Genomic DNA, 12,512 nt, shown 5'->3' on the forward strand with positions numbered 1-12,512 from the left:
TAGCGCAACGGATCCTCAAGACTGTCGTCAGGACAATCATCGGCAGCCTTGTGCACTGAATTACCTGGACTGGTGACCGGAGACGGGCCAGTGGTGATAGCCAATGAACCTGCTGAACAACAGCCTTTTCTTTTCACATTCATGGCCACACATGTATACTTGTATTTATTCCACTCTCCACACGCTCATACATATATTCATACAATTTTTTTCTTTGTCGGATGAATCAGATTCGAGCATTGTTGATCAAATGAGAGTGATTCTCTTAAAAACACTTCTTGCATTTATTTTAACTCGAGATTTCTAGCCTTTTTACTAAAATCAATGCTTATAGGTTATGCATGCAATTTTATATGTTATATTTCATTCTAATTATAACATCTTATTCATAGCTTAAAATAAGATTTTATAAATAGAATATGAGGAAGTACTCAACAGCTCGTATGTGTTGGAATACCTCTAGTCGTGTAGATAAAAGCTCCCTCGCTGCTAAACGAATCGAAACGCGCCGGGGAATCTGAAACTGTCTCGCAGTGCAGCAAATCTGGTCACGGGAGGGGTACGAGGGAGTTGGGGCGGTGAGGTAGCTAATATTTTAGGACAGAAGATTGCCGCGTAAAACGTGATTGGGGACAGCTGACCAGCAGGTCAACCTCACGTGCTGTCCCTCCCATGGTCAACTCTGAAAGCAGCCTATTTCATTTATATATGCCGTTTTATTCGCCTGAAAAAAAAAAAAAAGGTTTCAACCTCCAAAATAAACATAAAATAAATTCAGTTTAGCTGACTATTGGTTGATCGTTGATATAACATACGCTTGCGTGTTAAAATGTAAAGAAGTACTCTTAAACATACACACAAAAAGATATTCAACATTAAAAATTATGCTTTGTTTAAGCGAAGACCATTTTCTGGAACCACTGAAGTGAACAAAACTTTTTTGTTCTCTCAACGTCGAATTTTGTCTGCGGAAAAAAGTTGGGTCATTTGGTGTTTTTACTTTTTTGGCCTGCACCTCGTGACAGTCGTGGCGGGGGGCTGTTAATAAGATCCTGAGGCTGGTCCCACAGCTTATTTCGTGATATCTGCAAGCCCCTTCATTTTGTTTCCCACTCTACAACGAACACTAACGCCGGGATAGATCTCTCTGTCTTCGGGCTATTCCAGTTTGTACTTCACACTCTCATAAATCATCTCCGGGACTCACTTATACTTCTCACAGGCCTAAAGCCCAGAAGGAGACCGACAAAAAACAATCGTTGTTCTCGGAGACCAACCACGAAGCCGCCGGGCATAATTATAAGAATGGCTCCTTTTCCGTCTGGGAACGGCGCTGAAGGAGACGATGAAAGAGAGGAGGACGACGAGGAAGAAGAAGAGGATGAGGAAGAGGAAGAGGAGCCGAGGCTTAAGTACCAGAGAGTGGGAGGCAGCATCCCTTCGCTGCTAGCCAGTGATCCGGCGTCGTGTGTTGCTGTTGCTGAGCGGATGATTGCCATAGGCACTCATTGTGGCACCGTCCATATCCTTGATTTTCTTGGGAATCAGGTGAGCTACCACTTACTTGATTTATATAACTTGTGTAAATTCGAGCTGTCGTGGTTCAAATGGCACCTTGCTATTTCTTACTCTGTTTGGGGACTTCCTTTTTTCCCGCTTAAAAAATTATGATGTATCAAGTATCTGAGCTGAAGTGAGAGGGATAATTGAGCCGGTTCTTGGAATCACAAGAGTCAGGATATGACCGTAGTCTACAGGCTTGCCATTGGTAGCCTTCCCCGAGCTGGGAATATGATTAAGCACTTTTTTTGAGGCGCCACGTTGTTGAACTGTATGTCATGTCTCCAATTATGGGTATCATCTGGACTACAGTGGCTTGGTCCTTTGAGTTGACACCGTAGGGACTGTACTATCTTATACAATAGGTGGTTGCTATTTTCCTCGGTTGAGACGGCCAATAACAGGTCTTAGGAATCCCAACACCCCTCCTCCTCTGGTGGGGAGCATTTTTCTTTTTTCTTTTTTGAGGCCTTATAATTGCGTTTCTCCTTTACAGGTGAAGGAGTTTGTTGCTCATGCTGCTGTTGTTAATGACCTTAGCTTTGACCTAGAAGGTGAATATATTGGAAGCTGTTCTGATGATGGATCCGTGGTAATAAACAGCCTATTTACTGGTGAGAAAATGAAACTTGAGTATCGTCGTCCAATGAAGGCTATTGCTCTGGACCCAAATTATGCAAGAAAAACATCAAGGAGATTTGTTGCAGGTGGTTTAGTTGGCCATTTACATCTCAATTCAAAAACATGGTTGGGCCATCGTGATCAGGTTTGTAGGCTTCTATTGACCCTTAGAACATAACTTAATACTTTTTTCCTGATATATGCTTGTAAAAATGTTTCCCCTTCTGGGGAGAAAAGGTTTTGCACTATGGTGAGGGTCCAATACATGCTGTGAAATGGAGAACAAGTCTTGTTGCTTGGGCCAATGATGCAGGAGTGAAGGTTTATGATACAGCCAATAATCAGCGTGTAACATTTATTGAAAAACCACGAGGGAGCCCAAACATGGAGCTTCTGTGTCCTTACTTGGTTTGGCAGGTTAGTCAAATATTTAAGAGGACATGCTGTTGGGACATGTTACTCTGGCAATTAGCATCCACTGCTGCAATTAAATTGAAAGGTTGTTTGAGTTCTCTGAACAGTTGCAATAACATTTTGTTTGTCATCAATGTACCATTTCTTAATGCAACTTCTTTAGCCTGATGTAATTCCATCATTCAGGATGATACCCTGTTGGTGATAGCTTGGGGAACATCTATCAAAATTGTATCAATAAGAATGAATCTCTATAAACAAGTCAATGGGATGAACAGGCCAGTCCCAATATCTAGTATGAACCAGGTGGATATCGTGGCATCTTTTCAAACCTCCTATTTAATCTCAGGAATTGCTCCATTCGGTGATGCTTTGGTTGTTCTTGCTTATATTCCTGGAGAAGACGGAGAACAGGATTTTAGTGGAACTTCTCCATCTCAGCAGGTATCTCATGTGCATGCTGAAGGCGTTGTGGCTATTGTACTTTTCTCCCTCTACCTCTTTCTTTTCCTAAGCTACAATGATTTACTTTGTCTTTTCTTCTCTCTCTTCTTTCTTGGACATAATGGGATTTTATTTAATTTAATTTAATTTTTTGTTGTATATTGTCAACACTGAGTTGGCTAAATTGGAACTTTTAATGATTTCATATTTTGCATAAGCCAAAGTAGCAAACCGGCTTCCTGCTGCTGCTTACAAAATAATCAAATTCAAATAAATTTTCCCATTACATTGTTCAGTTTGGGATGCCTCATTGTGGTAGGGTCCGTATTCTTTGATTATATTCCTATCTGGCATTAGTTCTGTTAAAGCTCGTTTAACGCTAGCTGTGCAACATGTCCACTACATTTAAAAATGGAAGCAATAATTGCTAATTGTATATCATAATATGCGAGAAAGATGGAGCAATTGTTTTGTTGTCTTTTTTATAAATCTGAAAAACTTCATTTTTTTAAGGCTTGCAAATATATTTTAAACAGGGCAATGCACAAAGACCAGAAGTACATGTAGTAACATGGAACAATGATGAACTTTCAACAGATGCTCTACCATTACATGGCTTTGAACATTACAGGGCAAATGATTATTCACTTGCCCATGCTCCCTTCTCAGGTTAACATTCGGTTAGTGTTATTCAGGATCTACGTTTTATGCACAAAGCGGTCTTGTACAAAAACGATGATAACTTTTTATTCATATGTAGGTAGCAGTTATGCTGGTGGTCAATGGGCTGCAGGTGATGAACCTCTTTACTACATTGTGTCCCCAAAAGATGTCGTCATTGCAAAGCCAAGGTTAATTTCGATTTCTTTATTTAAGTTTTCTCTGTGATTGAAGCATTTATACATGAAACTAAACATATTTGATGTGAAGCAAGCATGGATGGGAAACATGAATCACATGTTCATGGCAAGCATGGAGTATGGGAGGTGAATCACCGCCCCTCCCCCCGCCCCCGCCCCTCCCCCCGGGGGGTGAATAGAAGTTTTACTTATGGGTCAATTTTGTTTGATTTTATGTACTTTCTTTTCTTTTCTTTCTTATTTTTTTGGCCCCTTGGTTGTGGGGGAGCCCTGCAGAAATAATAGAAGTGATAAGGCTTTTTTCCCCCTCCAAAGAAAGTTGAAACATGATCATTTGCAGCATAATTGGGATTCTAGTAATTGGTGATTTGTATTCAAAGATATCCTTCACTGCAGATTGCTGGGCATGGAAGACTGTTCTGATTCTGTGTTTTAATTTGGGGGATCATTGTTCTTATGTTAAAAAAGAAACGTGGTAGAGGTTAAAAGGTTTGAGGACAGAATAATATCGTTAAGAGTAATTGTTGGAAAAGATACTATCAATATCATTAGTGCCTATACACCTCAGGTTGGGACAAAGACACACCTTAAAGATAAGTTCTGGGAAGATATGGAGGGGTTGTTCAAAGTATACCACTCGAAGAAAAAGTTTTTATCGGTGGGGACCTTAATGGACATGTCGGTAAGGAAACAGGACAATTCAGCAGGGCCCATGGTGGTTTTGTTTTTGGGGAGCTTAATAGTGGAGGACAATCTATTCTCGACTTTTCTCTTGCATATAATCTTAAGATTGTCAACACTCGTTTTAAGAAGCGAGAGGAGCATTTAATCACGTACAAAAGTGGTGTCTCAAAATCACATATTGATTTCTTTTTGGTTAAGAATCCAGACAGAAGATTGTGTACTAATTGCAAAGTGATTCCAGGAGATGGGGTGACTGCCCAACATAGAGTACTTATTCTTAATGTACGTTTTAAGAGTACCAGGCAAAAGTACCATCAAGTGGTAAAACCCAGGGTTAGGTGGTGGCAGTTGAAGAGTGAGAAATGAGAGTTATTCAAAAGTACCCTTTTGGAGGAAGGGATTTGGGAGTCGCAGGGAAATGCAAACATGATGTGGGAAGAGATAGCTACAAGGGTTAAGAAATTTTGGGAGAATCCAAAGGTCCTGGTCAGAGAGATAAGGAGACTTGGTGGTGGGGTAAGAGTGTGCAAGAGAAAGTCAAACAGAAAAGAGATTGTTTTAAGGCCATGCACTCGTGCAATAGTGTAGAAAACCGGAAAAAGTATCAGTTGGCTAAAAAAGAGACGAAGAAAGCAGTGAGTGAAACTCGTACTAAAGCTTATGAATGGTTTTATCAAGAGTTAGGAACAAAGACGGGAGAAAGAAATATTTACAAGATTGCGAAGCAAAAGGAGAGGAAAAAGAGAGATCTGGACCAAGTAAAGTGTATAAAGGATGAAGATGATAAAGTGTTAGTTATTGATGGTGATATTAAGGACAGATGGGAGGCTTATTTTTATAAGTTGTTTAATGAGGGAAGCAATTATGCGACTCAGGACTTACAGGACTTGCTAATTAACGAAGATGATCAGAATTTGGCTTTCTATCGCAGGATCCGTATCGGAGAGGTTAAGGCAGCTCTCAAGAAAATGGACAATGGAAAAGCCGTTGGACCTGATGGTATTGAAGTTTGGAAATGTCTGGGAGATGAGGGTGAGGTGTGGCTAACCAAGCTTTTTAATGAAATTTTACGCTCTAAGAATATGCCAAATGAGTGGAGGAGAAGCATTTTAGTTCCTATTTACAAGAATAAAGGAGACATTCAAAACTATACAAGCTACAGAGGGATAAAACTTATGAGTCATGCAATGAAATTGTGGGAAAAAGTGATAGAATATAGGTTGATGCTGGAGATTTCTATTTCAAAAAACCAATTTGGATATATGCCAGGGAGATCCACTTCAGAAGCAATCTATTTACTAAGAGGATTAATGGAAAGATATAGAAGTAAAAGAAGTGATTTACATATGATCTTTATTGACCTGGAAAAAGCTTACGATCGTGTGTCAAGAGAAGTAATGTGGAAGGTTTTGGAAAAAAAAAAATGTACGGGTTGCTTATATCAAAACCATACAAGATATGTATGAGGGGGTAACTACTAGTGTAAGGACGCCTAGAGGTGAGACAAAGGACTTCCCTATTCGGATTGGCCTATATCAGGGATCTTCTTTGAGTCCGTACTTGTTCAACATTGTTCTGGATGTTCTAACTGAACCTATTCAAGAAAGAATCCCTAAGTCCATGCTTTTCGCGGATGATGTAGTTCTCATGGCAAAATCAAAAGAAGAGATTAACACTAGATTGGAGTTATGGAGAAGGGCTTTGGAGTCGAAAGGTTTCCGCTTGAACAGGAACAAAACAGAATATATGCATTGTGATTTTAGGTGGAAGCAAGGCAATGGGGATTTGGAGGTGAAGATGGGGGAACAAATCATTCCTCAAGTATCAAAGTTTAAATACCTAAGATGCATTATACAGGAGGATGGGGAAATTGATAGAGACGTTTCTCATAGAATACAAACTGGCTGGTTAAAATAGAGGAAAGCTACCAGAGTTATTTGCGATAAGAAGGTACCTGAGAAACTTAAAGGAAAATTTTATCGGACTGCTATAAGACCGGTTATGTTGTATGGTAGTGAATGTTGGGCAATAAAGGAAAAACAAGAGCACAAAGTTGGGGTAGTAGAAATGAGGATATTGAGATGGATGTGTGGTCATATAAGAAAAGATAGGATTCGAAATGAAAATATCAGAGTAAGAGTCGGTGTGGCACCTATCCAAGAAAAAATAGTTGAAAATCGCTTAAGATGGTTTGGACATGTGCAGAGAAGGCCATTGGAGGCCCCGGTGAAGAGGGTGGATCAGATAAGATGGAGTCCCATAAAAAAGAACAGAGGAAGACCAAGAAGAACGCTTAATGAGGTCATTGAACGAGACTTCTTAGTCAACAACATATCTAAAGACTGGGTTGTTGACAGAACACGATGGCGTCGTGTGATTTATATAGCCGATCCCACCTAGTGGGATAAGGCTTGTTGTTGTTGTTGTATTGTTCTTATGTTCAAAAGTAATTGTGTTATCAATGTCATGTTGTTTGACAAAAATTAAAATTATTTGAGTAACTGTCATTTGTTTCTCATTTTTGTTTGTTATCATACAAATTAGAAAGCATGGATAAATTAATGTGTTTTGATTTTAGGGATACTGAAGATCATATTGCATGGCTTCTTGAACATGGGTGGCATGAAAAAGCTTTGGCTGTAGTTGAATCTGGTCAAGGAAGGAGTGAACTTCTTGATGAGGTACGTATGTTAATTCATCCGTTGAGATATAAGATATTCCTCAATCCTAGTATTTCCAAATGACATTATCCCTATATTGTACTCCATTACTAACCGATAGCTGTGAAATGAGGTTTCCATAACAAATTGAAGCCATTGTTTGTTAACACTATATAATAGAAGACTTACGAGATGCAAGCTCAGAGGGGAAACTATTAGATCACTGTGACTATACGATCTACGGAGAAACTTGAAATTGACTGGATTAGTCTTGCTGCGTAATTGGTCCCATACCTTCTAGAAAAATCTGCGCATACTTGGGACTTATTATTATTATTATTATTATTATTATTCTATTCCATTTTTGGTGCAATCCCTGTAGGTTGGATCCCGGTACCTTGATCATTTAATTGTGGAAAGAAAATATTCTGTAGCAGCTTCTTTGTGTCCCAAGTTGCTGCGAGGATCAGCTTCAGCATGGGAAAGGTACTGCATGCGTTTTTTACTAGTCTGTTGAATAATTCTCATTTATAGACTGACAATGGACTGCTGTCAACAGATGGGTTTTCCACTTTGCACACCTTCGTCAACTTCCTGTATTGGTCCCCTATATGCCCACCGAAAACCCTAGACTGCGAGATACTGCTTATGAGGTTAGCTTGGATGAAATAGACTTTGTCACAAATAATGTCTTTGCATAGTATCTGTAATGAACTAAGTTGGGGTGAAATACTTTTTATTCTGTGTTTGGCCTACAGGTTGCTCTTGTTGCATTGGCTACAAATCCATCTTTTCACAGGGATCTCCTTTCCATTGTGAAATCCTGGCCTTCTGTTATTTATAGCGCATTGCCAGTTATTTCAGCAATTGAACCTCAGCTCAATACGTCATCCATGACTGATTCACTGAAGGAGGTTAGTCTGATATGTTGGAATAGCATTTTGAATTTGTGAACCATCTTTTCATTTTAACATGTTCCTTTTTTCTTGGGCAGGCGTTGGCTGAGTTATATGTAATCAACGGGCAATATGGGGAAGCCTTTTCATTGTATGCTGATGTAAGTGGTGTTAGTGCACTTTTCTTGTGTTCAGATATCTATTACATTCATTGATTATCATGCAAATGCTTTAGCTCTGAGGTCTTTTGTCTTTATTGTGATTGGCTGTTAATTTCCTTAACTTTTCTCTGTCTTGCTTGAAATTTTCAGCTTATGAAACCAGAAATATTTGACTTCATTGATGAACATAATCTACATGAAGCAGTCCGAGAAAAGGTGTGATTCTAATCTATAAAATTTTGATTTATCTGGGAATTCTGTGTTTCTGCGTATTCTTATCTGACGATCGAATTCACATCTTGTTTCTCTTTGTTGGCATCCGACATTATGCATTGTTACACCTGAATAATCTTCTTTAGAAGTTTAGCTGCAGTATACTAGGATCTGATCATTCATGTTTGTCAATATCGCATAAACTTATTGAATGCATATGACGAAATGGATGAACAATAGAATCCCAATACACATCTAAAATCGGGTCTCCAGATGTAAAACATACTGTTCATCAAAGGGGAGTTGTTGACTTTTATTCTTGCAATGGCATACAAGTGCGTGTTTTCTAAGAGACTCCGAACATTTGGAATTCAGAAGTTTGTTTTGGTCCTTTTTTGTTTTGGAGTAGGAGCAGTACATATGAAGGAGATAATTGATCTAGGAGTCTGCCACCCGATCTCATGAGTGAAGGAGGCAAGCAATGCATGATAAATATAGCTCTATACATAAAAAGGAAAGAAATAAGTTGATTATAATGTTAAAATCTCATGTAATGAACAACGGCTGATCTGAAAACAAATGAATTCATAATGAACCCCATACCTACGAGATTCCGAAATAGATTTTTAAAATGTGTATGGCAAAATGGATGAATTAATAGATTCCCATCCTTGGAGAAGTAGCATGAACTGGTTGCAGATATAAACATGATTGTTGTTCTTAAAAGAGAATAGTCGTTGATTTATCAACTTGAAGTGGCATATGAGCTCATATTCTGTTTGCACTTTTATTTCATTTTCAATTTTTTATATGATCCCCGGATTCTTCTTGGTCTATGCTGTGCTTTTTCAGGTTGTCCAACTGATGATGCTGGATGGGAAGCGTGCAGTTGCTCTATTTACTCAAAACAGGGACTTGATAAGTTCACCTGAAGTTGTGAAGCAACTTCTGAATGCTGATAAGAAACGTGACTACAGATATTTTGTACATTTATACCTTCATTCATTATTTGAAGTAGACCCACATGCTGGGAAGGAATTTCATGATATGCAGGTAGGTTTTATTTCTTTCACTTGACCTTTGCAGGCTTCCTTTTGTTTTGGATTCTTTGTCGGGGTCCAGTTGTATCATTGCAGGCTATTACAGTATTAGTGCTTAGTGTTGTATTCTTCTCCAGTTCACCTTGAATTGGTGTCTTATTATTGCAGAATCCATCTTATGTAGCTTAACATTAATAGTGATTCGTAAGTTGGTGCATGTGCATAGACACTTTATTTTTTGGTGCTAATATTGCCATTTTGTCTGCCGTGTACCAGGTAGAACTTTATGCAGATTATGACCCAAAGATGCTGCTCCCATTTCTTCGCAGTAGTCAACATTATACCCTTGAGAAGGTTTGACGTCAACCTGTGAATATTGTCGACAGTTATATTTATGTAAAATTTAAATCAAATTCTTGACATTGTATTCAGGCCTATGAAATTTGCATCAAAAGAGATCTATTGAGGGAGCAAATCTTCATCCTAGGAAGGATGGGCAACTCAAAGCAAGCCCTATCTATGATTATAGATAAATTAGGGGATATAGAGGAGGTACTTTTATCTTCATCAATGGAAGTGGTTTTTGGTTTCAACCATCTTCCAAATCTTGACTTAGAACGTAAGGGATTTTAAAGTTTAAGGTCATGGTTATAAGGAGACCATTCTGGTTTGGTACAGGCTGTAGAGTTTGTCACAATGCAGCATGATGATGAACTTTGGGAAGAACTGATCAAGCAATGCCTACACAAACCTGAAATGGTATTTCAAAATTAAATTGATGTATAGGATATTTTAGTCACTTCTTTTACCCACCCACACACACACACAACACCTGCCTTTTATCAACCCGTTCTAAACTTGATGCTTTTATTTAATAGGTGGGTATTCTATTGGAACACACTGTTGGGAATCTTGATCCCCTCTACATAGTAAATAAGGTTCCCAATGGCATGGAAATACCCCGGTAACTAATATCTCTTCATAACCTATTATTTATTAGCAGGCATATACAATGAATCAGTATTATTATTGTAATTATTATATCTGATAATATCAATGCTTATCTCGCTAGTTCTGGTTGTGAATATGCATTTTATGGACCGTTCTCAGAATTTCAACCGATTGGTCTTATCAATCTCATTCTGGCTTCTAATTCCAACTTAGCATGGGAGCATTTTTTTCTTCAGTAGCCATAAAATCTCTATCTGTTTTTCTTGCAGACTTAGGGATCGGCTGGTTAAAATTACCACCGATTACAGGACTGAAACATCACTCAGACATGGGTGCAATGATATCCTGAAGGTAATATTCTTCCCTGGCCCTCCCCTGCCTGTACCCTTCCTGGGTACAAGGGAAAATCATCAAATTTTAGTTAATCGGAACAACAATACATCTTTGCTGATTTTCCGTCATTGAAATAGGCCGACTGTGTCAACCTGTTGGTTAAGTATTACAAAGAGGCGAGGCATGGAGTTTATCTAAGTAATGAGGTCGAGCCACGGTCTAAAAGAACTGAAAATCATGATTCTCAGGTGGTTGAGAAATCTACAATTTTGAGAAACGTTGAAGTAAAGTCGAAGAATCGGGGAGGTGGAAGATGCTGTATATGTTTTGACCCTTTTTCCATTCAGAGTGTGTCAGACTCGGTCGTTGTTTTCTTTTGCTGTCATGCTTATCACACAACCTGTCTAATGGATTCCACTGACACTAGCAGTAGCAATAAAGAGATTGAAGTCACTAACGGAAAGGCTGAACATTATGATTATAATGGTTATGTGGATGAAGAAGAATCCGAGATGGATGGTCATCGTATGCGTTGTATATTATGTACTACTGCTGCCGGTTGAGTTGCGGGTCAAGTGTCCTAGGTCAACTGCCTGTGCTTCCGTGGTTGATATTCTATTGTGGTTGCTTGCACTTAGTGCATGGGCCTCACTCGCATCAATTCGTTGTCAATATAGTTTACAGATTCTTCTAGTTAGAAACTTGTAGTTTTTCTTCAAAATTAGTTTTCCTTGTGCTTAGTCACAATTTTTTGTACTGGGAAATGTTAGGATGCTTATACCCGAACAGATCATGGAACTGAGAGGAGTAATATCAAGTCTATTAATATTTCAAACTTCTGCGAAATCTTCAGCCAACTCTCTCTCACACACGAACACTCTCTCTGTCTCTCACTCACACACACACACACACTTTTTGTGGTGAATCTGACATGAAATAAAGAAAGAAAAACCACTCTGACCGTTTAAACACATATTTGCATGAGATATGTTCATTGAGCAATTATAAAACCTGTCTCCTAGAAGACTGTTAATTTGACCTTGACGGTCATTACGCATCAAGCTATATGATGCAAGAAAGAATTGATAACTATTAACAATGAGGAATTTACTCTCTTCATCCCTCCCTGTGCCCCGTTTTCACAAGCATATATACGTGTGTGTGTGTGTGTGTGTGTGTGTGTGTGTGTGTGTGTGTGTGTGTGTGACCGCCAATATGTAATTAACTAATTATCCAAAATTTACTCTTTGCACGAGGCTAGCATAAATGCATAATATATTCGAAGGTAACCTTTTTCTCATTGGAAAACTCTAATCGGACAGTTATTTTGATTGAACCGATTTACAGCTCTAAAATTAAATCCTTGCAGTCAATGGGCGGCGAGCATTACTAAGAAATAATAATGAAGGGGAAACATTCACTCTGTCTAACGTGTTCGCATGAGATTTGGTTACGGAGCAACTATAAAAACTTGTCTCCGAAAAAGTGCTACTGTGACCTTGATGGTCATCAAGCATTAAGCTATATCCTTGTGGACAATCCTGTTAACCAATCAAGAATATTCAATCACCTTTTTTCCATCGAAATAAACTCCGGGTCAAACATAGTTACTCTGATTAAACCGATTCACAGCTCTACATTTGATTGAATATTCTTGCGAGTATTACTATGATCT

The 12,512-nt window shown here is 38.7% G+C and overlaps 1 protein-coding gene across 3 annotated transcripts; it reads left to right on the top strand.

Annotated features, from left to right (window-relative positions):
• The first annotated feature begins 1,117 nt into the window (after nt 1–1,117).
• Nucleotides 1,118–11,683, top strand: LOC114762752 (vacuolar protein sorting-associated protein 41 homolog). 3 transcript variants are annotated; one of them, XM_028952322.1, is made up of 20 exons: nt 1,118–1,548; nt 2,057–2,174; nt 2,268–2,326; nt 2,419–2,598; nt 2,782–3,075; nt 3,576–3,708; nt 3,800–3,890; nt 7,162–7,264; nt 7,626–7,729; nt 7,803–7,896; nt 8,002–8,157; nt 8,238–8,300; nt 8,451–8,516; nt 9,366–9,566; nt 9,830–9,907; nt 9,986–10,105; nt 10,232–10,312; nt 10,432–10,517; nt 10,774–10,855; nt 10,975–11,683. In XM_028952322.1, exons 1-20 carry the CDS (start codon nt 1,306–1,308, stop codon nt 11,398–11,400), a joined length of 2,778 nt encoding a protein of 925 aa, XP_028808155.1. In that variant the 5' UTR covers nt 1,118–1,305; the 3' UTR covers nt 11,401–11,683. The 3 variants fall into 3 exon arrangements, with proteins under 3 accessions (XP_028808155.1, XP_028808153.1, XP_028808154.1); XM_028952320.1 differs by having other exon boundaries at nt 2,057–2,326; XM_028952321.1 differs by having other exon boundaries at nt 1,119–1,548; nt 2,057–2,326; nt 2,782–3,039.
• Nucleotides 11,684–12,512: the final 829 nt, after the last annotated feature.

This window comes from Neltuma alba, unplaced genomic scaffold, assembly GCF_004799145.2.
Source record: "Neltuma alba isolate B1F8T4 unplaced genomic scaffold, ASM479914v2 tig00011241_pilon, whole genome shotgun sequence".
In the NCBI taxonomy this organism is placed as follows: domain Eukaryota; kingdom Viridiplantae; phylum Streptophyta; class Magnoliopsida; order Fabales; family Fabaceae; genus Neltuma; species Neltuma alba.